The sequence below is a fragment of the Lichenostomus cassidix genome, chromosome 24 (assembly GCF_008360975.1).
Source record: "Lichenostomus cassidix isolate B80296 chromosome 24, HeHo_3.0, whole genome shotgun sequence".
NCBI classification, from domain to species: domain Eukaryota; kingdom Metazoa; phylum Chordata; class Aves; order Passeriformes; family Meliphagidae; genus Lichenostomus; species Lichenostomus cassidix.
In genome coordinates, this window is record NC_139504.1 from 6,771,886 (window position 1) to 6,799,586 (window position 27,701).

The 27,701-nt window shown below is 45.1% G+C and overlaps 2 protein-coding genes across 5 annotated transcripts; one reads left to right on the plus strand and one right to left on the minus strand.

The window, feature by feature from the left end:
• Nucleotides 1-706: 706 nt before the first annotated feature.
• Nucleotides 707-7,661, minus strand: CXCR5 (C-X-C motif chemokine receptor 5). The gene is made up of 2 exons (XM_085081951.1): nucleotides 6,822-7,661; nucleotides 707-3,933 (listed from the first exon to the last, which is right to left on the minus strand). The coding sequence occupies exons 1-2, from the start codon at nucleotides 6,858-6,860 to the stop codon at nucleotides 2,857-2,859; spliced, it is 1,116 nt and encodes a 371-aa protein (XP_084938077.1). The 5' UTR covers nucleotides 6,861-7,661; the 3' UTR covers nucleotides 707-2,856.
• Nucleotides 7,662-8,798: 1,137 nt separating this feature from the next.
• Nucleotides 8,799-27,576, plus strand: DDX6 (DEAD-box helicase 6). 4 transcript variants are annotated; one of them, XM_085081940.1, is made up of 14 exons: nucleotides 8,799-8,957; nucleotides 10,926-11,389; nucleotides 12,796-12,859; nucleotides 13,358-13,462; nucleotides 14,606-14,735; nucleotides 15,223-15,369; nucleotides 15,649-15,747; nucleotides 16,266-16,384; nucleotides 16,867-16,995; nucleotides 17,325-17,441; nucleotides 18,962-19,025; nucleotides 20,881-20,982; nucleotides 21,701-21,884; nucleotides 23,269-27,576. In XM_085081940.1, the coding sequence occupies exons 2-13, from the start codon at nucleotides 11,190-11,192 to the stop codon at nucleotides 21,874-21,876; spliced, it is 1,452 nt and encodes a 483-aa protein (XP_084938066.1). In that variant the 5' UTR covers nucleotides 8,799-8,957; nucleotides 10,926-11,189; the 3' UTR covers nucleotides 21,877-21,884; nucleotides 23,269-27,576. The 4 variants fall into 4 exon arrangements, with proteins under 4 accessions (XP_084938066.1, XP_084938069.1, XP_084938067.1 ...); XM_085081943.1 differs by having other exon boundaries at nucleotides 21,701-21,880; XM_085081941.1 differs by having other exon boundaries at nucleotides 8,820-8,954.
• Nucleotides 27,577-27,701: the final 125 nt, after the last annotated feature.

Below are 27,701 nucleotides of genomic sequence, written 5' to 3' on the forward strand. Positions count from 1 at the left end.
CTGCAGGAGCCACCTTGGAGCTCCCCGTGTCTCAGTCCCCCTTCCTGGTGGCCTGGGTGGACAGACTCTTATCTGCCTCACTTGGTAGTGGTGGGATAGGGGCTGAGCAGAGCTCCATAGGGGAGGCTGAAGGTCTGCCTGAGGGCTGCAGGGGTGACTCCGGCAGCATGAGTACTTAGCAGGGAAGCCCACTCTAGGGCAAAGCATTTTGACAGCCATTGCAAACCTTGAGGAGACAGCAAGGGTTTCACTGAGTGGAAAGCAGAGGTTCCTCTGCGGTGAAGGGAAAGTTCCTCTTGCTTTCTTCTTGTTGCCCTCCAGCAGGCTGGCCGCAGGCAACTGGGGAGGAACGGTGGCAACACTTTGGGGAAGGGTCTGCTAGCTCTGAGCCAAGCCATTCCCACGCTGTCTGAGCCAAATGTGGGTGCAAGGGCGGCCTTCCAGTTAGGTTAGCAGCTGCTGTAAAACTGAGGCAGAAGGTGCTGCAGTAAGTGGAAGAGGCTCTGTAAAGCAGAGAGCTAATGTAGGTCTGGATTGACTCTGAATATAGCAGGGCCTTCTGTGGCCCTTGCGAAGGGAAATCTGAGCAAGGTGCTTCTCTGAGCCCTTTGAGCAGAGCTTGTCATAAAGGTGCCCACTTAACGCTCTCTGATGCGTTTCTCTTGAAGAAAGTGACACGAATGGAGACAAATGCCTACAAGCACTATACATGAGAAGGTGGTGTTTTATTCAACTGTTTAATACAGCTTACCTCAAAACTTTCTAAAGTTTTTAGGATCTTCCTAAAGTTTTTATTTTTACATACCAGTGCTAACAGCTATAGTAACAACAGATATGTAATCTGTGCACTTTCATATGCATGCAGATTTTTTTTACTTTGTGACCACTGTAAGAATTTTACACTTTGACCATTATTTTTTCAGTAACATTTTCATGTAGAAGCACAGTTGTCACCATAACCTGCTGGTGAGCTGTTTACAATGCATTTGCAATGGGTTTGCTCACTGGTACAACCATGGAGGACACAAGGGCAGGCTTAAGAGACCTGCCCTTCTCTGCTACATGGATGTGCTTGAACAGCTACAATCACCATTACTTGGAAGTTTCATCTTTGAAGATGTGGTGCTGCAGGAAATTGTGGGCTGCCTTACACTAGGTGAGTTTTCTCTTTAAGTCACAATGTGAGAACAAGCTATTGAGATCTCTGCCCGAGTCAGGCTGAAGTAATGTGACCCCTTCCATAATGGCTGGTCTTTTTAGCAGGGCTCTTGAGTACTGTGAAGTTCACCTGGGACTGAGCCCTCTGCTAGTGGGATGAACTTCAGAAGTGAGGTTAGCACATAATTCCTGCTGCTGCAGGAGAGCTAACATTGGTTTGGCATTGCTTGAAACGTGAGCTGAAGGGTAGAGCAGATTTTAAAGTGTGCTCCTGATGAGGGTCGTGCTCATGTGACATTGGTGTGTACGGCTCTCCTACCACAGTTCTAGGCCACAGCACTCTATAGGAACAGAAATGTCATGGAGCAGTGTTGTGGGCCTGCTGCTGTGGGCCTGTTAAACTGTGACAAGACCTCCTAGGCAGCAACAGCCTGTCTTGAGTCTGCTGGGGGCTTCCCCGCACACCAGTTTGTGGTGCAAGAATTAATGAATGGGAAAGCTGCTGCTCTTATTTTGAACCAAATTATCATCAAGCTGCCCTGATCTGAACAGTTTCTGCCTACTTGCAGTTCACGGCGAGATCACCACCCAGGTTTGTTCTCTGTACACCTGGATGCACTTCATCTCTGAAAGCCCTGTAGATGCAGGTGGAGGAAAAAATATCAGAAAGCAGAGTGCAAAGCAAAATGCCGCATTTCCCCTAGCCTTGCTGAAAACAAAGAGAAATTATGCAAATGAGCTCTTTCCCTTCCTCTGGGGCAGTGGATTTCCTTGCTGTCTGAACTCACAAATAGCCATACAACTAGCTGCCAAAAAAAAAAGTTATACCTTCAGCCTTACAAAGCTGTGTGGTTTCTCTCTCCTGTGTGCAGTCACAAGACAGAAGCCATCTCTTCAGACGGTGTTAAAGGAAAACTTGCATAGTCAGGCATTCAGTTCAGCAACCACTCACAGGAGATCATAACAGCAGTAAAACAGATCAGACAAGTGGGGAAAGATGCAACTGGTGTCAGGAAAGAAGTCTGTGAAAGTCAAATCTTTCAGTCTGTCAGAGGACCTCCTGGCATGAGCTGTGTTGGGAAGATGAATGCATTGCAGCTGGCTGGGGGGATGTGACGCAGCAGGACAATGTTGCAGTCAGAGACTGTCCAGCACTGCATGTCCATGTTATCGGATTGAGCTCTGCAGCCCTCATCGGTCCTACCTGCGTCTCTCCAGTTGCTATGGCCACTGAGTCCCATGGCTTCCTTTGGGCATGTCTGTACCAACCTGAGTTAGTGAAACTGCTTTCTGACATGACTCTGAATTTACTTGGCTGCACTTCTTTCCTTGCCTCTGGCACCCCAGCCTGGCTTTGTGCACAAGATGTGCGGTGCAGTCGTCAGTTTTTCGAGGGAGAGGTGGGAATGTCAGGTTCAACCCACTAGAGTTCATCCAGCCACACAAGAGTGACCATCAGACAGTCAGCAGTCACCAACAGATCCAGCTGCCGGGTGGATCTCTACAAGCATGAGAACAAGGAAGAGCCAGGCAAGGTACCTGATGGGATTTGGGTGTTTGGTGGCTATTGGACCTGTTTCCTGAGGAGTGAAGAAAGTTGTGCAGATGCTTGTGAAACTTGTGACTGAGACCACAGCAAGTGTGCCACTGGGAAGGAAAGCCCCAGGCCAGTTCTGCCCTGCAGGCAGCCTTTCCCGGCTAGAAAGTGGAGATGGAGGTGGTGTTGTCAGACTCTATCCCGCTACCCTTCCTCGTCATCTCCAAGATTTCCTGCAGGGTCTCCTGGCTTACACAGCCCAGTTCCTGCAAGATCCGGAAGAAGTCGTTACGGAACTTGACTCCAATAAAGGCGTAGAGGATGGGGTTGAGGCAGCAGTGTGTGAAGCCAATGGCCTCTGTCACCATGATGGCTGTGTCCAGCTGGTCTTCCAGGAGGCAGTTCTTGGTGAAGGCTTCTAGCTTTGTAAGTGTGTTCAGGAAGATGACTATGTGGTATGGGCTCCAGCAGAGCAGGAAGATGCCTGTGACCAGGATGGCCACACGGACAGCTTTTTGCCTCTGCAAGCGCTGGGACTGACACAGTGCCCGGATGATGGCCATGTAGCAGTAACACATGACCAGCAGAGGCACAAAGAAGCCCACAGTGTGGTAGAGGAAGCGGGTTGCCAGCCACGCATTGTTTCCATCAATCCCAACCTCTGGAAAATAGCAAATGCTGCGGTTGCTGTCATCTGTCCAGACTTCCATGAAGATGAGATCAGGTAAAGTCAGAAGCAATGAGCTGAGCCAGACAGCCATGCAGGTGAGGTGGATGGAGCGAGCTCTGCGTTTGCGGTAGGTGTGGATTGCATAGACGATGGCCAGGTAACGGTCCACTGCGATGCACCCCAGCAGCATGCTACTGCAGTAGAAATTGATCTTGTGGACAGCACTGAGTATCTTGCAGAGGAACTTCCCAAATACCCACCCAGCTAAGCTCTCCACCACGCTGAACGGGAAGGTGAGCAACAGTGCAAGGTTGGCCAGGGTGAGGTGGAAAAGGAAGTTTTCTGTGCTGGTGCGAGACCGCTTGAACCTCTCTAAAATGACCAGGACCAGGGCATTTCCCACAGTCCCCAACACAAACATCAGCAGATAGATGAGGGGCATGAAGACCTTTCTGAAGGGGTCTCCCTGGTTGCCAACCACAGATGATGCTGGGTTGAAGCAAAAGTAGCCCTCCAAAGAAGGGGTGGTGTTCTCAGCTTCGTAATAACCGCTCAGCTCCACCTGGCTCTGGGGAAGAGAGAGAGTCTTGTTAATGGAGGGAGTTTCTGAACATAAGGACTCAGTCCCTCAGCTGCACCTGGCAGACTTAGAGTGGAGCACCCACATGTCCTGCAGCCCACCTGCATCAGGAGGAGATGCTGACTGCAGTGTGATGACCTTGGTGGTCCCTCCACTGCCAGGGGCTGCAGTTGCATGTGGAGAAAGTTTTTTTTCCATGTATGACAGTGAGGGCTGCTCAGTCTGTAATCTTTAACTGGAGTATTTGGGGATGTTTTAGTGTCCAGTCAGATGATCAGTTTCATCTTCTGGTTCTTGCCAAGTTACCAGCTGGTGAATTTTTCTTTCTTGCATAGAATGGAACCCTCCCCTACCAGCTTTCCCAGTTTTTTCTATCCATTTCTCACATGGACCACTCGTGTCCTGCCTCCTGCCTGCTGTCAGGTATAAAGGTGGTAGGATTCACCACACAGCACATCTGTACCTCAAATTCTGTGCAGTGAACCTGTCCCCTTCCTTTCCTCCTCAGAGGCTTGGGAGCTGCCTAGGACAGAGCAAGGTGAGGTGGGGACAGCAGCAGCTGTCCTCTGAGATTGCTTTCCATGCACTCAGAGGAAGGTGTGGGGCAGGTGTTAAACACAGTGGGAGGAAAGCCTCTGATGGGCTGTGGTGCCATAGCTACAGGAATAGATGAAGGAGAGAGAGATCTGTTCTGTCAATAAACTTGTCAGTTCTGAGTTAACTGCAGTCAGAGCAGGAAAGAGAAGGGATGGGAAAACACCACTTGGACCCCAGTCTGATATCCAGTAAGGGAAGTGCAATAGAGCTGATGCAGATGTGATTCACCCTTGGCTTGCTGTATCTTCTTGACCAGCCTGTATTTGGGCTGAGGCTGTGGGCAAGTCTTGAGTGCCAGGAAGCTGGAATTGTGCTCAGGATAAGCACCCTGGATGGTGGTTATGCTCCAGATGGTCTTGCACAAAAAGAGAGAGGTGGAGGAGGCTTGTGGCAAACTGAAAATTAGTGACAACTGAGAAGAGCTCATCAGCAGTCACCATGAGGTCCCCCACCCACACTCTCTCTGAAGACCTGTGCTGAGACTTCAATGTTGACCACAGCGGAAGTCTCTGCTCATACTTTCATACCTTTCACTGCCAGCTGCAGCTGTTTGCACCTGCTGCGCCTTCCCTCATCAGTCAAAGTTCCTGTCTAAAAATACCAGTCCTGCTCTACACAGTTTTAGACTGATTTTGGGGGTTTTTGCTCACCCAATGTGCTACTAAGCAAAATTACTGAGACCAGTCTGGAGCCTTGAGTTGTGCCTAGCTAGGGAAGAATGATTTGTGCTTCTTCTCTCTCAGGCCGCCTTCCCTGGGTAATGCACTGGGTGCCTCTGCACATGACCGTATAGAAAGAAGAGGTGACTTGGCAGCAGCAGGGCTCATCTAAACTGCTCTGCTGCTGAAACCGTCTGCATGGCTCCAAGAGAAGCCTGGGCATGCTGATGGGGCAGAAGCCTCCGGAGCATTACTGAACATGTAGAGCAGACAGCTGACGCAGGCAGTCCCTAAGCAGTGGACAGTAGGAAGGTGAATGAGTCCTTGGGAAAAGTGTGGAATAACCCTGCCCAGCTCTTGCCCTCTTCCCTGGACCTCTACCTTTGGCTACTGCCAGGAAGAATGCCAAGCCAGCCTTTGCTCTGACCCAAGTTACTCTTGATCTGTCCCATTCCCCACCAGCTCTGCACGAAGTGGTGCTGTGGCTGTGCTGTGATTTGCGAAGGATTTTTATACTGGATGAATCGGAAAAGAAATAAGGAGGGTAGGGCTTGCTCCCCCATCTCCTTGCTCTTCCCCGGTACATAGGAGAAAGGAGGAACAGAAAATTTGGCAACAATTGAATCCAACATTTCTCTTTTTGGAATAATTAAACCTGAGGTCTGCTGCAGAGATCTACTGTAGTAAAAAATAAATTCTGAAATGCAATATTTGAAAATCAGGGTAAAGATAATGCTGCTGTGTACTTCCCCTTGGATAGCACAACATACTTTAAAAGGTGCAGCTGCTCTTTTTCGCTTGTAAATGCTGGGAAGAGAACTATGAGATAGAATACCTAGTGTTATCACTTCCTGCTAGAAGAAGTATTAGAAATTTATCTGCCACTCTTTAAAATTCCCCTCTCGTAAATACACTGCATATTCCCCTTTCAGGAGAGTCTATGGCAGCCTGTATGTGGAGAAAGCAAGCCAGGTGGTCATACCAAAGGTTTTCACACATGGAGAGAGAGGACTGGGTTTGCTTGGGTATCCAGTTGTGTAGACACCAGATAAGGTGTACAGGGCTTTGCAAATGACTGTGTACGCAGTCATTTATACCACCGAAGACTGGTGCTAAAGGCGCCTGGCTCAGAATAAGTGTTTTACGTCCACATTGTGTTAATGGCTGTGCAGACAGCAGGACAGCAGGGAGCAGAGGCTGGGGCAGGCTGGCAGTGCAGGATGGGACTGCTGGAGCCCCACTCCCCAGGTGAGTCACCTGGCCCTTTGCAGACACTTTGGTCTGTGTCCTCATGCGAGGACAGTACTTGGGCTTAGTGCTTCCCAGTACATCTGTGCACAAGGTCCGGGTAGCTAGGCAGCTTTCACCAACTGAATACTCAGCACCTTCGGACCACAGCAGCTGCAGCCACACTACACTGGCTCTCTTCAAGCAACAGCATTGTGCTCGTGGTCAAGTTTGGACTTAAAGGATGCAAGGGCCGATTATGGTGGCATAAGAAATGGCTCAAGCTCTGCCAGTAGGAGGGTGAGAAGATGGCCAGCCAGAAACCTGGCCTTTCAGCCCATCCCAGCTCTACCTGCCATCCCTGTTCATCAAGCAAAGCCAGGCCCAACTCACCAAGTCATAGGTCTCTGATGAGTAGCTGACAGGCCCCATGGCTTGAGGGACAGGATCCGTCTCTCCTCCAGAAGTTTCTACAAAAGTTCTTTTCTGAGGCGGAGTTAATCATTTAAGTGAGTAGGGAGGGACACAGAATGTAACAATAGAGTATTTGCAAGGCAAATGAGCTCCAGGCATAGAGTGACCTGACCAATGTAAAGATTAGCATCTAGCTTTATCATCTTTTCACTAGTGCTGGAAGTTCTTTTTTAAAGTACAGTTTGAAGAACCCATATTCCTTTGGTCTGTACCACAGAAGATCCAGAACATCCTTAGGTCTTCCCTGGAAACTTTCAGGGCTCTTTTCCACAGCCATCCTTGATCTAGGTGTCTGAAAGGCTTTGGAAATTTCTGTGTCAAGGACCACCCTCACCAGAAACCTCCTGGATTCAGGTGCTTCTTGGGAGCTGTGCAGGACTTTGAAGCGTAGGTGTGGTTTGTATGATCATCGCCCTCTGCCTCGGGGCCCTCCTGGCTGCTTTAACCCCAGTGACTTGTGGTTGTCTTCTGTTCCTTCTCCTGCTGTTTCACCCCTCGTCTGGGCTTGGGGGAGCATAAGGTGGCTTGCACAGGAAAGCAAAGCCTTGGCAGGCGTTCTGCAAGTCTAGAGCAGGGCCAGCAGGGGCTGGGCAGCTGCATGACACAGTGAAGCCACTTGATTTCACAAGGAGAATTAAGATGTGAAATCAAGATGTTCTCTGCTCGGGGAAATGAGCACTTTGTTCAGTGATGTCACAGCAGCAGAGTCACAGTGAGAATGCCCCGGTCTGGGTCAACAGAGTAGGATGGCATTGCAGCTAGCATTTTGCCAGAAAGCTTTTCCTGTGCAAAGAGCTGAGGTGGTTTGACAAGCACACTGCTTGTCTTCCGCTTGTCTAAACACAGCTGCACCAAGGCCTCCCTACCGACAAGGACTCTGGTGGGACTTTGGACTGGTGAAGAAGGAGGTGGTGTTATCCTGCTGAGCACTGCTGGATTACAACCACTCCTCCTGCTTCTCAGATCACGGCTTGTTGGGCACCTGCTGCCCCGAGGATGTCACTTTGTGTGCACCTCCATGTGCTTGTCAGCCTCTGGGCACTCTTTCTCCTGAAAGCGACAGGATGGAGAGCAGTAAAGCCGGAGGAAGGCCAAAGGGAGCTCGCATTGTGCCTCACTCATATCCCCCACCTCAAAGGGAGAACAGAGACGGAACAAGCCCTGTCCTGAAGCCCTGTGCCGCAAGGCCTGAGGGGTAATGCAAGGAGCTGGGTACCACTGAGCCCGGGAGACTGAAAGGTTAGGAAGGATGTTCTCAGTCAGCAAGAACTGGTGGGTGGAGCACTCAGCATCAGGGACTTCCTTTAACGGCCACACGATGGCGCCAGTCCTGCCTGCGCCCTTTGCTGTTGAGGGTGGATAAACAACCACCTAGATAGCTGTTGATGTGATAAGTTGATAAAAACAGGAATGTGAGAAAAAACGCACTTCCTTGTCCTTTTGCATGTATTTTGGAAAAATATTTGAAGAAAAATTCGTCTACAAAGTAATTTTGGAACTACTAGGTGTTTAAGTGCTAGTTTAAGATTATATTCCCATCGTGTCTCCGTTTGTCGAAATCCATGTCTAAATAACAGCTGTCTAAAAAGAAATGTCAATTCCTAGCCTGTTACGATCGGTGGTTACGACTCCTACAGGCTGTGGCTCAGTCTTTTATTCTTACGTTTGTGTTGGTTCTGTTTTAATAACTACATAGCGAAGCCCCGTTACGTTTCCAGGCGTTTTCTTGCGACACAGGGTTAAGGGATGGGCCAGGCCCGACCGACTAGCCCAGGTCGAAGGACGAGGGACGAGGGACCGCGACCAGACGCCAGCCCGACCACTGCGGTCACGTGGGCACCGCACGCTGCGGGGGGCGTGACGCGTGGCGCACGTCGAACGTACGTACGTACGTACGTGATCCGTGCGGACCGGGGCGGTGCCGCCCGCCGGGAGGGGGAGGGCGTACGGGAGGAAGGAGGAAGCCGCCATCTTGGAGCGTCGAGTCGCCATAACAAGGCACCGGGGGAGCGCGAGGATTTTGTACCTGGGCGAGGGGGAGTGCGGCTGGTGGCGGTGAGGACGGGCCAGGGCGGGCACGGCTTCGTGGGAGCGGGGCGAGGGGGCCGCTGCCGGCCGGCCGCGCTTCGCGGCCTGCGACGGGAGCGCGGGCCTGAGCGGGGCCTGGCGGCGCCGCGGGCGGGGCGGGGGCGGCCGGGCCGGGCCGGGCCTGGGCGCACCGGGAGCTGCGGGGCCGGGGGACCGCGCGGGGCTGGGCCGGGCGGCGCTCTCTCACCGCCGGCCCGGGCAGTAAGCGGCGGCTGCTCCATTGTTCACGGGCGGGAAGTGCTGGTGTGGCGCAGCTGCGATCGGCGGGCGGCGCCGGGCCCGCCGCTCGGCCCCGGGGCTCCGCAGTGCGGCCTGCACTCATCGGGCACATTGAGCACCTCGAGGGCTCCCTTTGTGCCGGGACCAGCCGAGGGGAAGAGAAAGGTCCGGAGCTGCTGCCCCGGCCGCCCGCCCGCGGCCGGAGAGCACAGATGTGCAACGGAGGCCCTTTTTTTCTTCAGTCCGTCAGTTTGCGAAATGGTGGCGTCTCTTAAACCGCATCGGGGAGATTTATTGGGTTCCGTGAGGCTGTGTGTTGCGTTTAATCTCTGTTCTTCTAAAGTATAGTTACGAGCGTGAGGGCATAAGGGACTGAGAGGTTTAATTCCCTACGCTATTGGAGAACTACTCGGCGTTCGTATCCGGGTCTCATTGGCGTCTCTGGTTACCTTCGTGCCTAGTCTGGTTTTTAGCAGACGTTAATGGCCGGGAGAAATATCTCTTCGAAGATGCCTTGGAGGTTAACTAGCAGAAAATCCTAGTATTGCAAACTTTAAAATTCTGCGAAGGCAGAATTGATGCACTTGAAAACAGCTGGGACGTCTGAAATCCTTTTTAACTCTCTTGAAATGCTCTTCAGTGTGCCTTTTTGTTCACTGGGAAAACATGGATTTTGTTGCGAATGCCGAGGTTAGGAAGCCGTAGTCTGCTCTTTTTTCCTTTGTGTTTTTCCAAGATGTGGATGCATTGTGGTGAGATAGCGCAGGCAAGCCTACTTTTTGTTCCAAAAAATTCTGGACTAGGGACGTTTTATCTCCCTGGTACCATCACAAGGAGTTTTTTAGCTCTGGTCCATGCTTGCTTTGTGTAAGGGGCAGACTCGTATTGTCTTTTCACAGTTTTGCAACTTTTTTGTTACATACAGAGTCAATATTAAATTATGTGTACCAAATGTTATCTTCTGAGCACAACATAAGTTGTTGCTGACAGCAGAAAGGTAAGGTCATGAGCAGGAAGCTGGATAACCAGCAGTCTTACTCCCTCAGTTCAAGCACAGTCTCTTCGACTCAACGGAGCAGCTGCTCTCAGTTCAGCGTGATGGTGTTGTTTGGTTGCTGTTCTGAATAGCCTTAAATCAATACCCCGTGGAAAACTGGGGGTAGGCTGGTTGAGCTAGCGTTTTGGATTGGAGGAGGGCAAGCTGTTGGTTTGGGTTTACATAATTTATGTTTCCCTTTCAAACTGAACAGGGCAATCAGAGTAATGTAAGGGTTTTGTCAGTTCTAGCTGGAATGCCCACTTGATATTGTGGTCTTGCTTCCTGTCACAAACCTGGGCATAACATCATTGCTCAGCATTTTAGGGCTGGTTGGCTGCATCCCGGAAGTGGGGGAATTTGTGGGGGAATTGAAGAGCCATCAGAGCAATTGATATGCCTAATGGTTACTTTATGGGAGGGGGCAGGTAGTGGAAGGTTGCTGAAAGTGCAGTTGTTCAGGAGGTTTTCTTTGGGGGCTGAAGATGTTAGGCATAGCTTTATAGAAAGGCAGAAAAAATTTGATGCGTGTCTTTATAATTATCACTGAGGAAATTAAAAAGCAAGTGCTGTTGCACGCTGCCTGGAAAGAAATTTTTCTTAAAATATGAAAGTAATCTGGTATAACTTATGTAGACAGAAATCCACATACTAATTGTTTTTGTCTGCTTCTCTTTCAGATTGAAGCAAGTGAATTCTGATATAACTCAACTTCATTAGAGGGCTTTTTTTAAAAAAAAGTTGATCCACAGTGCATCAGAGCAAGTTACTGCTTTACTTTTGAGTGACTTACAGGTGCTTGCCTGCATTGCAATAAAGGACTCATATATTGAGCAAGACTTATTTATCTCTTCATTTTGGAGAGTCTAATAAACTGTTATTACAGTTTCTGTACTGACTTTCAAAGTTTTGAAGTCTAAAAAGACATCTTTAAAGATAAAAGCATGAGCACGGCCAGAACAGAGAACCCTGTTATAATGGGTCTATCCAGTCAGAATGGGCAGTTGAGAGGCCCTGTAAAACCCAGCGGGGGCCCAGGAGGTGGAGGCACACAAACTCAGCAACAGATGAACCAGCTGAAAAATGCCAACACAATCAATAATGGCACTCAACAGCAAGCACAGAGTATGACCACCGCTATTAAGTAAGTGTTTGTCTCGGCTGCCACGAAAGGAATGTTTAAAAGTCATATATGGGAAAGCATTCTTGGGTTCCCATTTGGAAAGTGTTGTCTTCTGTTCGAATGGGTGGTTTGAAGTGTCCCCTGTTGTTCGTTATGAAAAAAAGCTGTATTTCCATGTGCGAGCTTCTCTCCAGCAGTGATTGTTGTGAAAATCCAATTTGATGCTTTGCTTTTCTGAGTGTGAGCCACTGTCAGAGGCAGTCCACTGAGCATTAGAATCCTGGGTACCTTGCTTGTTGCAAGTGGTGCGAGAGGGAAGTAGGGGAGTGGGTAGGAACTGAACTGATATTCAAGACTGAGGAGGAAATGCCACCTGGTCTCAGTCTAGTTGTGTATGCTTTTCAGTTTGTCACAGTTCTTTCCATGGTGAAAAATGCTTTAAAGTCAGTTTTCTTTTGTCGTTGATGTGAAATAGTTGTACCTGATCTCAGTGTAATGCCCTGGCTTTAATTCATCAAAGCCTGAGCTGAGAGGATACGGTCCCACTGTGAAACCCTGCTCCCATCCAGCTAGTTTTGGAAGTGCACTGGGTGGAATTTCTCAAAGATGTAAATGACTTGGACAGTATGGTAATGTGTTGCTTTTCTTTTTTCTTCCATGGATCCTCCTTCCCCTGAATAGCACTGGCTTTTATTTTGTTAGTTATTTGTGAAGGAAGTGCCAGCTGTCCTCAGAGAGAGCGTGATGGAACACTCAGGTTCTTTAAATCTGCCTAACTCGCCCCTCCCTTTTTTTTTTCAGAATATATTACATGGTTACTCTAATGAATGTTGTGAATTAAACTGATCAAAATTCACGCTTAACTTCCTGGGGTTGGTGAAGAGGAGAACGTGCTCTCCTCTCTACAGTGGCTTTCAAGAGAAGATGGGTATCTAAATCTCACTGAGAGCAAACAATGTTTGATCAACAAGTGGAGTGATTGCTTACTTAAGTTTTTCACCAGAAGTGTTATTTACCTTTTCACATTACTTGGGGATTAAGAATGGATGTTCCCTGGGCAAGAGAATTTTTCTTTTAAGTGATGAAATATTCTTGTGTGGATTTATTATAGCCAGTTTCTGTTATGTGACTAAGTCAGTGCTCAGTTTTAAGTCTGTTCTACTGGTTGATTCAGTGCCCTAAAAATGGGACTGGAATCATGACTGGATAAAGATTTCACAAATTCGTTTGGCAGACAGCTGATTTTGTCTGTTTACAGTTTTCTGCCTGTTACATCCTGCTTAGCTCAGAGAAGACTGATATCTGTATGCACTTTTAGCTTTGAGGAGGTGAAAATACTACATGTTTATCAGTACATCTAAGAAAATAAAATGCAAAATCAAAATATTAATTAGTTTAAAATTCGCTTCCATTTTATTTTGCTGTAGACCTGGTGATGACTGGAAGAAGACTTTAAAACTCCCTCCAAAGGATTTGAGAATCAAAACTTCGGTAAGGGTGATTGAATTGTTGGAGTAGATACTAAGTAAAACTTGTGGGAGAGGTTGCAGTGATAAAATACTTGTCATGAGCAAAGGCTAAACAGTAGTTCAACTCCTGCTGTTTTAAATGAGGAATTAATTTGTTCTCCGACTGCTTGTGAGCAATGCTGCTCTCGGAAAGTTCAAAAATGGAGTTCAGTGTGGTTTTCTTACTTTATTAGTATTATAGCATGACACAGGCAGCATCTGTGCTATGCGAGGCATATGGGAAGGTGTCGCTGTATACACTGAGGAGCTGTGTTTGGCTCTGAGAAAAGTGAACATTTCCTTTGCCACTGTAGAGTGTTGCACAGATTATTGGGAACTTCTGTATAATCATTTGTGGTCTTCCTGTACAGGCAATTTTAGACCAATCTAGACTTGCAGGTTGTATGACCTGATCTTATGGATGTGCTTTTGTTTTGTTTTGTTTTTTTAAATTTATTTTGTTTTGTTTTGTTTTATTCAGGACGTGACCTCCACAAAAGGAAATGAGTTTGAAGATTACTGTTTGAAACGGGAGTTGCTGATGGGAATTTTTGAAATGGGCTGGGAAAAACCATCTCCTATTCAGGTTGTTTGCAAACAGACTACCTAGATGCTGCTTTTAACTTTTAGGAATGTATTGAAATTCTTATGCCTAAATGCCTGATACTTATGTCATCATTGGGGAAGACTGGAGCTGTGATTGATAGAACTTGGTGTCCCTTGGGAAAGCAAGAATTTCTAACCCCCAACTAAATCACTAAGTCATTCAACAAGTGACTGAGATGTGAATTTGTTAATTTTCTGTTCAGTGACATCTTTCACATAAGTAGTTCCAGGAGTATGTTCAATAAGTTTTCCAGAAAACTGAGTTACTACAGGCTATGTACCTTTAGTTGTTAAAAATATAGTTATTCCTTTATCACAGTGTTGGTTTTTTTATTGTGATTTTGTGGAAGAAGGAGACTGTAGGAGAGGGATTAACATCTTAGCAAGTTTACTTTTCTGTACCTCCATCTTTCTTTTACTTCTGAGGCTTATTCTATTTAAGAACTGTTTGTGTGTAAACTTCAGAGGGGAGTGAAAGGTTGAACTCTTCAATTGGTGTTTCAAGGTTTGTCGCTGACATGACTGCCACCTTGTTTCTTTAGGGCATGAGAAAACTATGGCTTGCTTTGTTTGTAAACAGATTCTCATGATACCACCTTTCCAAAAGGTTCAGATTTCTTTAGGTGTTGCTGAGAAAGGTAGTAAAATTAAAAATACACGGGGCCTGTGTTTGGACGGCTGAAGATTTTATGAGAAGTATATCACAGGAATACAGAGGTTGGAATCACATGGGCTGAGGTGGTTCTGATGTTAAGATGTAGGTGGGAACAGGAGGAGTTTGCTAGTGACTGTCATTGTCTGTTCACTTTCTCTTCCCCCCAGTTTTTCACTATTTTCCTGATGTGTTAGTATGGGTTTACTTGTGGTACGTGATCCCTTTCCTATGATGAAGCAAGATAAGGACTTCTAAGTGGGATGTGTTAGGGAACTCATTACTGATGGGTTTAACTTCTTCCTGTTGTGAGTCTGTCATGCTTGTAGTTGCAGGATAGCAGTAATAATAATGGTCATGAAACGGATTTCATGTGATACCGTTAGTGAGGGGAGTTAAATTTGGTCAGCCTCTTCAGTGAAGCATGGCTTATGATTAATTACTTATGCACTGTCTGTCCTTGCATTTCAGGAGGAGAGCATCCCCATTGCTTTATCTGGTAGGGATATCTTGGCTAGAGCAAAAAATGGAACAGGCAAGAGTGGAGCCTACCTCATTCCTTTACTTGAACGGCTAGACTTAAAGAAGGACAATATACAAGGTGAGTTGAGGTGGATCTCACTTAGCTGCAGCCAGGTAATGGTGTCGGTCACTACATAAGAGACTTGAACATAAAACTGGTTAATGAAAATGGGGGGTGTAGATTATCTGCTTGTACTTGCAGAGAAAGCAAATGGGGAGTTGTGTAGGGGAGGTGGAATTTGAAAGTCCCACAGTTGCTTTCAAAAGCTTTGAATGGAAGAAGGCTTGTAAGCCTTTACTGTCTTGCGCTGGAGAGTGGATGTGGATTAATAAGAAGTGTGCTGGCTGGGATACTTGTGCAAAGGGAGCATCAAGGGCTTGAGAGCCCTTGCATGGAATTTTCTTTGTCAAAAGCAGTTCCTAGGTCTTGCTCAGGATACCCAGAGTGGAATTCCTAAACCATACTTTTCATTATTTTACTTCAGAAAGTCTCTGTCTACCTTGAGGATGAGTATTTAAGATACAGCGTGTTGCTAGTAACTCACAGTGATGTTTTTAACTTTCAGCAATGGTGATTGTTCCCACCCGTGAACTAGCCCTGCAGGTCAGTCAAATCTGTATCCAAGTCAGCAAACACATGGGAGGTGCCAAAGTGATGGCAACAACGGGAGGAACCAATTTGCGAGATGACATAATGAGACTTGACGATACAGGTCAGAGCACTTTTGCTACACTGCAGTTGCTGTTTGTTTGTGGCTTTTACAATGTGGTCGTGGAATTTCTGCTTGTTACTGTTTGCCTGTTAGAGAACAGACTACAGTGTCTTTGTTTGCTGTTTGTATACTGTTGTCATTCTTTCTAAGTGTACATATGAAACATGGCCATGAATGCTGGAAGGAAACACTGTTTTAATCACCCTAACCTTGTGGGTTTTTTGTTTCTTTTTTTTTTTTCTTTGTTTCTTTTTTTTTCTTTCTCTTCTAACCTTACAGTGCATGTGGTGATAGCTACCCCTGGGAGAATTCTCGACCTCATCAAGAAAGGAGTAGCAAAAGTTGAGCATGTCCAGATGATAGTATTGGATGAGGCAAGTTGCTCATGTTAAATATTCTGTGATTTTAACACCAAGTTAAAACAATGATGTGTCTCAGTGAGTGTCCTTTTGGTACACAGCAATGATTGAAACTTGCTTAGAGACATTGTAAGGTCTCCTGCATTTCTCAGTGTTTTTGAGAAACTATTTTGACAGTAGGATTGTTTTGCATGTAAATCTTTTAAGAAAACAGCCTAGGAAGATTTGCCTTTCCTGTCTGCTAATGCTGAAGAATAGAGTAACCGTCTATTCTGCAACAAAGAAATGCATTTCCTTTGCTTTCCGTTTATAATGAGTCAGCTGTGCTTACCACATAATTGTATATAAAATTGATTTTTGAACACCCAAGTAGCATGCAGGCTTCTGAGTGAGAGAACATAGTTGTGTGAAAGCTCTTGGATGACACTGGTAGGAGCCCTGTTTCTTTCCTTCCCCCAAATGTGTAGCTACCGAAGGACTGAAATCTGATGCCATTTTTTTTGACTTCCTATTTATTACTTCTGTTGTTACAGGCAGATAAATTGCTTTCTCAAGATTTTGTTCAAATAATGGAAGACATTATTCTCACGCTACCTAAAAACAGACAGATTTTGCTCTACTCGGCCACTTTTCCTTTGAGTGTGCAGAAGTTCATGGTGAGTAGAGATGTATCTATATAGGTACGGTGACGGTGGTGACATTGCACAGGAAGGGCGTGAATGAGTGGTGCGTAGCTGTTAGTGCTTGTTTTTTTGAATACATCTAAACTTACTGGTTTAATCTAAATCAGCCTAAGTCTAGGATAGAAGTTTGAAAGCAATTTTTGACCTACAGTTGCATTAATGGGAAGCTAGGTACGTGCAGATTTTGCCTCTAAGGTGTCTTTTTTCACTTTGCGTATTAGTTATGTCATCTGTACAGATTTGCTTCTGGAGGGTGCTCCTATTTGGCCTGCTCAGTCACCTTGGACCTATGAGCAATCCTTCATTAAATTTTATGCACCCTGTCTGTTTTCAGCGTAGCACGAAGAGTGAGCGACTGGGTAGTGCATTGTTGACTTAGAGGTTAAATGTGCCGTAGGATGGGAACTACTTACATTGTTTTGATCTCCTGCTTTAGCAATACCTTTATTTTTCAGAATTCCCATTTGCAAAAACCCTACGAAATCAATCTGATGGAGGAGCTGACCTTGAAGGGAGTTACTCAATACTATGCCTATGTGACTGAGCGTCAGAAAGTGCACTGCCTCAATACGCTCTTTTCTAGGGTAAGGAGTGAGGCTCGGTCAGGAACATAGCAGAAGCTTTTTCCCTTTTGGAACCAATAATAAGACTGAGTGTTTCAAAGGCAGCTTAATGAAAATTTTTCTTTGTCAAAATGTGCTATATATCTAAGGCTGAAAATGCATGCTTCTTGTCTTGCAACTCAGTGTTATAGAACTTCCATAATTTTTTCCCTTCCTATGCAAAAATGTGTCCTATATAAATTACCAGCAGCATACCTGCTCTGCTTTCTTTCTGGAAGGGATTTAGACATGTCTGGGATTATTTGTTAGTAAAATGCTGCATTTACTGAGAGCACTACTTTTATGTTCAGCTCCAGATTAACCAGTCGATCATTTTCTGCAACTCCTCTCAACGGGTTGAATTGCTAGCCAAAAAGATCTCCCAGCTGGGCTATTCCTGCTTCTATATCCATGCTAAAATGAGGCAGGTGAGTATGAAGTTTACAGTGGTTTATTCCACACCACCCCAGGCTTTACTAAATAGCTGAATTAAATCTCATGCTTGCTTTAAATTTGCATGTTTTTCATAAACTGAAACATGTATTGCTTTGCTATGGGTTTGGTTTTAGATACCCACTGCCAACCCCCTCCCCCAACCTTCCCCTATCCCAGCCCTCTTTTCTCAGCTATTCAGCGTGTGTGGCCAGTTGGTATTTGAGTGCTTCAGATCAGGTTATTTAGTCCCAGTGTAAGCATAAACTGTGGCCAGAGGGAACAGTTCTTAGTGCTGCCGCCTTGCTTTGGCAGCATGAGGAGCCAGGGTAGAGTGCATAGTGTAACTAACACAGATAAAAACGGGCCTGATATAAAACAAATTATAAAACCCCTGATATTTAGTCCAGTGAGTGCCCCGTGTGGCTTTGCAAACAGTAATCTTGCACTGTGACTGCCGGGGAATCTGAGAAGTTGAGGAGGTAGGTTGGATGGAACCTCTTGGTGAAAGCTGTCCTAGTGTACGGTGACTGTACACTTGTGGCCTTGGTGTAGCTGGTGAAAAATGCCATTGCAGCTTTGGTGATGCAGAGGCTTCTGTTAACTGTACAGTAGCTCCCACTTACTCTAGCTTCACACTACGAAAAAATGTCGGACAGCTGAAGTGATGCATGAAGAACAGGAGTACTTTGAAACATTTTATTTATTTTATATGTAAACTAGTCTAGCTTGCTGCTCATGCAGCTGACAAGTAATGCCGTTGTTTGCTGGGCCAGATGCAGAGCAATAATTAATTGAGCAGAAATAGAAGGGGTATTGTTGAGAACAGAGAGATATGCAAGTGAGTTCCTTGAAGTTTGATTTTTTGGTATACTTTTGATCAGTCAGTAGATGGTCTTTTGGCAAAGTGCAGCTGTGTTTTTGCAGAATGCTTCAGCTTGTTCATTCCCTCTCTGAATTTCACTTAAAAGTGATATTACTTAATATTGCGTGAGGTATTGGTGAGAGGAGAGTCTTCACAGAAAATTCATCCTACCCCTAATTCTGAATCAGTAGTGAAAAATGCTTCATACTGGAAAAGGAAGTTACTGCCAACTTTATTTTTTAAGGGAATGAATAAAATGTGAGAAATTTGGCAATGGGACCCCAGGAAGACAACATTCAAACTACCAGTTTAACTTCCTTTATGTGATTTTGTGTAATGGTAGCTTTAGATAGTCCTTTTCTGAGACGGTTTTGATGCTGCCGTAGGAGGTTTTAAAACACAGTTAATCGTCTTTGTTGAAAAGCGGTATCGAGACCCTCCAGAGTTAATTCTTTAGAATATATGGTAAGGAGTGCTAAAAAATATGTACTGGCATCTTAATTCAACTCATCTGTTCTCTGACGAGAAGGAGGAGAAATTCACACAATTGAAGTTCAGTGTTAGTTACCTGAATGTACCTGAAAGTAGCAGCTGGTTGGTTAGCAGGTTTTGGTTTTTTGTTTCTCTTGATTTATATGTATGTATTTCCAGGAGCACCGCAATCGTGTATTCCATGATTTCCGAAATGGCTTGTGCCGCAATCTCGTTTGCACTGGTAAGAGTTCCTAAACGTTTTCCTGTGTCTTAAGTTTGTGATAAGAAAGCGCATTAGCCCAGATATTGTAGATCACTTAGCTGTAATAAAGCAAAACAAGATGTCATTGTCAAGCCTGCATGTAGCAGGGTGCAGTACTCCTTTAGGCACGTGGAGTTTTGTCTTTTGAGAAGTTGCAACTTGCAAACAAATAGTTTTACTGAGGTAGTGTTTTCTGTTTATTTTCACACGTGAGGGTTCCCTGAGTTATTGGGTCATAAACTCTATGTCAGTAGAACTGTGACTATGATCATGTGAAGTTTTGCCGATTCTTTTGAATGCTTATAGGTGTCTTGGTTTGAAAGACAGGTGTCTGTTAAGGTAGGTGGGAACCTCCCTTAGAATAGAGAATATTCCTCCTTCCCCCCCTTCCCTCCGAATTATTATAACTTTGAAATCCAGGGCTTTCAGGCAAAGTTACGGGAAAAGGAGTAACAGTTGGGAAAAGGAGTAACAGTTCTTTAGTAGTATCTAAAACGAGGCAAACGAGCAACAGTAACAGTAGCAGCCAACAAGTAAACCAGAAACCCAGTGGCAGCTCGCTCTGGGCTGCCTGACACCCTTCCCTTTGGTGCAGTTCCGGTAACGCCAGCTGGGGCGCTGTTGAGTTTCAGCCGGGCAGGGCAGATGCGATTACTACCGCTTAGCTGCAGGGGGCGCTGTGGCGCGAGCTCGGGCCAACCTCCCTCAGGCACTAGTGGCGGACGGCTGGATGGCAGGGTGGGCAGCAGCAGGAAACCTCAGAGCATCAGGCTGGAACAGCAAAGCTGACTCATCCGGGGCAGCGAGCAAGAGGTGGTAGAAACTCCGCAGCTGTGGCAGGAGCCGCAGTGTGTCCCTGGCAGGAGGGCGTGGGGCCACAGGGTAGCAGAAAACAACCCGAGTCAGCGGCAGGAAAGCCATAGGGCTAGGGAGCGGCAGCCGGACTCCTCCGCAGGGGAAAGAGCACCCGGATTTCCCCTGAGGCACCTGATCAGATAGTAAAGGTCCTCCCCACTCACATTTGGTGTTAATAAGGTCCCAGTTTAAAACGGCTGCTCTTACAAAGGAAAGCTCACCCAGTAAGGAAGAAATGAAGAGCTGGTCTCCTGTGGCCACAGAGAACCCTCTCCTAGCTAAGGAAACTCAGCTGCCTCCCCTGATGCCTCCAGAACAAGTGAAGTTACCTGCAGCCAGGTGTTCTTCTCCCCTCACTCCATCCCAGCCACATAGTTAGGGTATCTTAGCAACAGATGGGACAAAATTCCCTAAGAGAAAGAAAACAAAAGGGAAAATCCTAACCTCGAACAATAGCTCATTTTTCTGCAATACTTTTGCAGTTTTTGGCTGGCCCGTGTATGATCTGAGTTCTTCAATGTACGGCCTGTTTGGGCAGTGCCTGGCAGGGTCTGCTATCACTACGTATGTCTGGGCTATCTTAACAGAAATCGATAGCAGAATAGAAGTAGTTGAGGTAGCGGGATGTAGTTCAGGTTGCAAGAGTGTTGTGATGTTGGCAATGTCCAATCCTGTGTGAAGAGATGCTCAAGAAGACCTGCTCCAAAATAGTGTAAGGTGGAAAAAACTAACTTTGTGGTTATTTTTTATGCAGAGATATGCAGATCTGGTGGTTTTGGTTGTTCTCACATTATTTGCGTTTATAATGTGCACAGAGCTGTAACAGGATTGTACGTAAACCGTCTTTGATACAAGGAAAGCTTATATCTGGAAACTACCGCAAAGCAACATTAATCGCTGTTAATCTTTACATCCTAAATACTGTCAGTGTTTGATCTCACTGAAGTTAACTTTCTTTGTGACCTGGATTATCTTTCAGATCTGTTTACCCGAGGTATTGATATCCAGGCTGTGAATGTGGTGATAAACTTTGATTTCCCAAAGCTGGCAGAGACTTATCTCCATCGCATTGGCAGATCAGGTGAGTGGCAAAACCTGTTTTAGGTGCAACTTTGCTGATGATTGCGATGCTTTTTAGCCTTGAATTGGCTTTTGTTTTTTTATTGCTGTATCTGAGAATTACCAAATTTGATTATTCTGACAAATTTATTTTTGGGTATCATCTCAGATGGCTATCCTCTTTGAGGATTTTATCTGAATAAAGGGCTGTTCTCTTGAAACTGGCCTCATCAACCTAATGGGAAGAAAAAACAAACATACTTTGCTTTCATCTCGGGAGACTTACTGTTGCTCCTGTTTGCAGTTTGGGAAAATTTTGTACTGAAGCTGAGCTTCCAGAGTATCTCAAAGCATAGAGATTTATGCTTTCTTCTGCATGAGTTCTGAGTTACATTTCTACCGTCTGGGCATCAGCAAGATATGCCCTTAAGAAAGGCAGTAAACAAAGGAACTCAGTGTAGTTGAACTGTAGTTCAGGCTTATTCAAGAGCTCTCGAAGACTTTTCTGTGGTAATTACTCTGGAGCATTGGTCAGAGCATTTTGAACCTCCTGAGTTTTTGTATCCGTACAGCAGTACGAAGCGCCTTACCAGAAACTGATATGAAGGTTGTAGATACCTGTGGCTGGATTTGTTTTTATCATCAGAGAATGATACTAAGTTTGTAGTCTGCAGACATTTTCTGTCGGCCCCTCTGTTAACTCAGTTCAGTTCAGGAGTGCGTTTTTGTTTTTTGTCAAGGTCGCTTTGGTCATCTTGGCCTGGCCATCAACTTGATCACCTATGATGATCGATTCAACCTGAAAAGTATTGAGGAGCAGTTGGGAACTGAAATTAAACCCATACCAAGCAACATCGACAAGAGCTTGTATGTGGCAGAATACCACAGTGAACCTGTAGAAGATGAGAAACAGTAAACATGTAGGTATGTAAGTGCCTTTCTTAATAGCAATGTTGTGTTGGATGAAAGGATCGTCAATGTGTCAGTGTTACCACAGGTGAATAGGGAAACTGATGTGATGAAAAGGCTCTGAATGTGAAAACAAGGGTTTGAAATAAAATGTCAGGGCAAGGAATTCCATGGGTGTGCTGAGGGTGGGAGGGGAGGGATGAGTATTTTTTAGTTATTTTAATTGAAATGCTGACCCTATTCTAAGGACACCAAAAGTGGGGAAAAGGGGGAATGGTGTTGGGAGAGACCAGGATGGAGTATTAGTAGCCTAAGGAATTCTTCCTGTATTGCTAAGCTGAAATGAGAAATTGATGAGGGGCAGAGAGGAAAGTAGTCCTCAAAAAGGTGAGGAGATAAAATGGATAGCTGTGAGAACAGAGCATCAATGGAAGAGTATGCACATCACCAGCCAGAAGAACCCAGGTTCAAGCAGAAGGTGCTGCCTCTTTTGTATCCTTTGCTTCATAGAATGTTTGTAAGTGAACAAAGTAGGGAGTGAAGCTGCCACATGAGGTCGTCTACATAGTTTTAAAAGAAAAGGAAGTTTCACTGTTTGAAACTCATCCAAGTGCCCCTTTTCTGATCATTGTCTCAGGAAAAGCTGCTGAGTTAAGTTCTTTTATAAGAAGGTGACTTGCCTTGGACTGTGGTCAAGATAAATGGCTGCAGGATGACGTTTGATCTGACCTTACTTAAGATGTCATGCAAGATCCATCACTGTACAGTTTGAGCTGAAAGTCATTCTTTTGTATACTCTTCTCTGAGGTCATGAGTTAGAAAGACAATACCAGTGAAGCTGCTGAAATTCTTTTTAGATGAGCAAAAATAAAAAAGTGGCTGTAGAAGCAGACTGCTCAATAGCATTAAAATTAACCTATGGTTCCGTCTTTGAAATCATTCGAGGATAGCCCTGTGTAATCGCACCAAGCTGACTTGAAAGCTTCTGCTTTGCTGGTTGAACCATCTCCATGTTTATAAGTAAACAGAATACAAAACAGGTGATGGATGTGGAACAGTCTTTTGCGTGGCTTCCTAAGGCGAATGCTGTGACCTTGCTGGAGAGCAGTTTGCTGCTTCCTAATAGACAAGAAACCGGGAGGTAGTTATGTTCCGTAGGTACGGAAGGGCATTAGTGGTGCCTCGTTATACAAAGCTGAGCTTGAGATTTAGCTGTTCAGTATGCCCTTTGCCTTTTGAGAACTGTTGCATAGTTAGTGTGATTCATCACTTGTGTTCTGGTTTTGCATAGAACCGATTTAACTGTGGGTACTGGTGTTGCGGTTATTTGGTTTTTTGGATATTTTTCATTTGGTTGATGGTTCTTTTTGTTGTTGTTGTTTTGTTTTGGTTTTTGTAGGTTTTGATTACACATGCCAGAAGGTGAAGCCCTATGATCCAGATCTGTGACACATCGTTTCTTTGGGGATACCCTTCTCTTTGTGGGTTTTTCTTCGTCTTTTCATTTCGGCACTATGAAGACTAAAGAGCTCGGCCTTTTTTTCTCTTTAAATTTGGCAGCAAGGAAGAAAGAAGATAAAAGGAGGAATGTCTTTTTGTTTTTCCACTTGTTTGCACTGTGTGCTGATTGAACATTAGTTGCACTAACTGCTGGTTTTAAATTTTGTTTTCTTTGGGTGGTAGGGACAGTGAGGGAAGAAGAGAAACCCTGAAAAGAGAAGAATCTTGATGAAAATGAGCTTGTCTGCTATTTCAAATTCTTTAACCATTGACTGAGTGCATTTCAACTTCTCCCTGGTTACTCATCTGTTTTTTAAGCTAAAGAGCTTGTTACTTATTCGTGCAAAGTGCCTTATGCTATGAGACCATTCAGAATATCACCTTTCCAACACAGCCCAAGGAATCAACATCCATTTCTGGTTTCAGGTCAAAGTTCCCTTCTCTTCCCCTTCTCCTCCTTCCCATGTACTCAAGCCCAGGGCTGGGAGGTGAAATGTATTGGTTATTGGTAGTACTACTTCTTTCTTCAACTTTTTTTTTTCTTCAACTTTTTTTTTTTTTTTTTTTTTAGATTTGGAGGAGTTGATATGCATCTGCAGTTCACCCAAACTGTAAATATCTGTATTTAAAATGAAACCAACATAAAATCTGGGCTGATTAGGTGCAGCATCATAGTTCCAGAAGGAAAGAGTAGCCTGTAATCCTTTGCAGGAGCCATAAGAAAAGCCCTGTGCTCTATCAGAACACTAAAGACTGGTTTCCACGAGTCTTCATTAGTAGTTACAGCACTTGATAGGTAGACTTGTTTCAGAGCCATGGCCCTCTTTCTTCTGGTGCAGTGTGTCCCATAGAAAATCAGATGTGTATATTGTACAAACTTTGTAAATACGATTTTTTTTTTCTGTTTGGGTTCATATATAACTTTTTCTTTTATGATGAAGGTTGCTGAGGTTAAAGGGATTAGACTGATTATGGGAGCAGCTAAAGATGAGAGGGGCTCAGTTTTCTGCAACACTAAGCGATGCGAAGTGCTCTGCCCTCTGTGAAGTGCAGGCCTCCACAAGTGTCCCTTGTCGGGGTGGATTTGCTCTGGTGCTAGCAACACTGTCCTGTACTGCTCATATGGAAGAGACCGCTCACAGGGCTCCGAGGCCTCCAAATCCGTAGCTCAGCCTTCTGGGAGATGCTCTTCGATTTTTTTTTTTTTCCCTTAGAACCTTCAGGAACTTGACAAGCTCTGAAGGAGTCCATGACCTGTGTTCCACCATGGTGTGAGGGAAATCCAGTGGGTGTCGCTGAGCAGTGTATGCCTAAGGTGTGGATTTGGGTTTGAGAGACCGTAAAAAACCAATTTACATGCATAAACTGACAGTTCTGGAGCTTTGTGGAATTGATTCACTTCCTGCAGCACTGCATTTTCTGCCCAGAGTGGCCTCTGTGCAGAACTGTGAGCAGGTAAGGGCAAACCTGTGTTAACGTCAGAAGCTGCAGGAAGCTGCTTGCCATCTACTCTGGTTTGCCATGAGTTGCTGTCTGTCATTTTGCATTGTATATTGCTGAAAAGTGTTTTCTGGTCAAGTAGTGTTGCTTTAAATTGTGCCCCTCCCAACATGCTTGATGTTTGGCCTGATCTACAGGCAAAAGGAGTGAGACAAATCAAAAAATTACTCTTTTTAAAATCCCTTATAGCCTGTTAACCACCACTGTCAGGAGGCACCTGGATGAATGCAGTCCCTTTTGCTCGGTCATTTATTGCGTATACAGATGCTGCACTCACACCATGCTTGCTTACCTTTGAGGCAGGATGTAATTGTCTTAATTTTTCCCCATTGTGACCCTTTTCTTGAATTGGAGTAAAATTGTTTAAAATCACAAGGTGGACTAGCCATCAGTTTCCTTGATGATGATAAATAGAAGCCAGGTGCCTCCTGACAACAACTTTACAAGATCGAAAGGTTTTTGTGTTCAGGATGTTTTTCTTCTTTTTGTCAGCAGTGACTCCATAATTGTAGCAAATGCTGCACTAGAGTACAAACTCGAGAGCTTGGTCTCTGTGAGCCACATAGCTTACATCTGACTGGCAGGTACTAAATGTAAACAATTTTGGGGTGCTTTTTGGGGGTGGGGGGTGGGAGCTTATGGGTGGTAACTTTGACCAAAAGTAAAATCTTGCTCCTGTACTGCAGCCAGCTTATGATTTTCCAGACAGAAGAGGGATCATTTTAATGCAACAAAGACATGAAATTGTAAATAAATTTTGTATCTCACCAGGGCATGCACATGTAACAAGAACAGGATAGCGATGTCAAGTCAGGTGTGTGTGCTCTGCTTGGATTTGTGGTAGGTTAGCTTGGTGCCATGCATTGAAGGTCCCTCTTGAAGCACAGAACTTTTGAAAGTATTACTTTAAAATTGGCCTCTCATTGAGGATTGGCACTTACCTAAACTATCGGAGGCACCATTTTTGGGTGGCTTCTTGTCGAGAAGGAAGCAGCCTATTTTTGGTGCTAGTAGGCTATCTCAGATGCAATCTTGCAAATGGAAAGATGCTCCAGAACACTAGGATAATCCTAGTTTTGAATTTTTGTTTTGTTTTGGTTTTTTTTGGTGGGTTTTTGTTTTTTTGGGTTTTTTTAAAATTATTTTGGTTTGAGGTTTTCTTGGTTGTTTTGTTCCCTACCCAAGAATAAGGAGTGCGTATAAATCTTGGCTTCCTGAGATTTCTTGTGAGCTCCAGTTTTTGCTGGTCACCAGCCTTTACTGGTGAATTAGTTGGAGCCTTCAGTGATGAGCCCTAGGTCAAATGCTTCCTCTGACAAAGTTGATGTGAATGAGAACCTGATGCGTTCTGCCTTTTTTTTTTTTTTTTTTGTCGGAAGTCTAAAAGTGTCACTATGAATCTGTGAAATGGAGCATTACAGCTGGGTGAGGTGGCTGTGAAGAGGGTGATGGAATCTTCAGCCACTCGAGAGAACCTGTAGGCTGGTCTCTGGGTGTCCACCGTCAGGTGGGCACCACAGCGGCAGGAGGCCTTTTCCCAAAGGGAGGGGGGTGGGTTGGTCTCAAATACGTGTTTCAATTTCCAGAATGAGATGGGAGCATCTTTCCTTGCCCTCTGTGACTGTTTTTGTGGGTAAGAACAGGGAAGCTCAACATGAATTCATGTTGTGTATATGGTGGTATCAAATCATCTCATTCTGATATTCTGTTTATTTTTATTTGGGATGGGGGGGAGGGTGTCTGCTCCAAGGATTTAAAAATGCTTCAAACACTTTTTTCGTTACAAATGACTGATGGGACAAAAACCTGAGCAGATGGCTGTCTTGCCTCAGTTTCTGTAAAAGAGGGTATCGAGCTGTGTCATGCCACATGTCTTGAGCTGCTGCATCATCTTGCCCCAATGCTGAACTTTGTAGTGCTGCTGGGGCTGACTGGTCATTGCTTCTTGAAAACAAAGGGAATTTTGTTCCCGGGAACTCCAGCGATACAGCTGCCACTGTAGAGGTTGGGCAACTGTAGTCCCCGCAGGTAGTTTTCTGTTTGCTGTGAACTTCTTGTCCATCTTTTTTGAATCACAGTTTATCTTTGTAATCAACCGGGTCTCTGGACCAAAGAGCATGCATCTGAACTTCACAAGGAGGCTTTGGCAGATGATCCTGTAGGCTTTGCTCATCATTGTGTTGCTAAAATGCCTCTTCATGGAAGCATTGTTAAATTCTGCTGTAGACAAATTAGGGAAGGGTGGGGGGGAGGTGTTGAGGGATGGGTTTATTAAGATACAGCCTTGCTGTATTTTAACCAGTAATTTTGGGGAAGGGGTGTCAGGAAAAGAAAATAGTCACTGTTCCCCTTATTGAAAGAAACTGGAACTTTTATTTCTAGAAAAAATTATTTGCAATTCAAGTGGAATGTCATAATCCCGTGGACCCTAGACAGGGGGTTGTTATTCTTACTGTTAACCAGCAAACAATATGATCTAGTCCTTCAAAACAGTCAGGGGAGGGAGGGGAAAATTGGCTTTTTGTTAAATTGGCAATTGGCAAACTCTCCAGTGGAGCTCAGATTTTGTTGAAAATGTGTTTTCTCTAGCTTTGTATGTGTTGCAGCACTGACTTGTGAAGAGCTTCACGAGTTGCAAGTGCAAAAAAGATGAATGGTAAAATCCTGATTTTGTTGATTAAACTCAATAAAAGCTCCCTGGAACTCCTGTTTGTTCTGGTTGTTTTGTTTTTTTGTTTTGTTTTTTTTCTTTTAACTGTGCTGAGTGAAAAGCATGCTGCTGTCCTTGGAGAGACTCACGGTCTGCATTGGATGCAACAAGCTTTGGAGAGA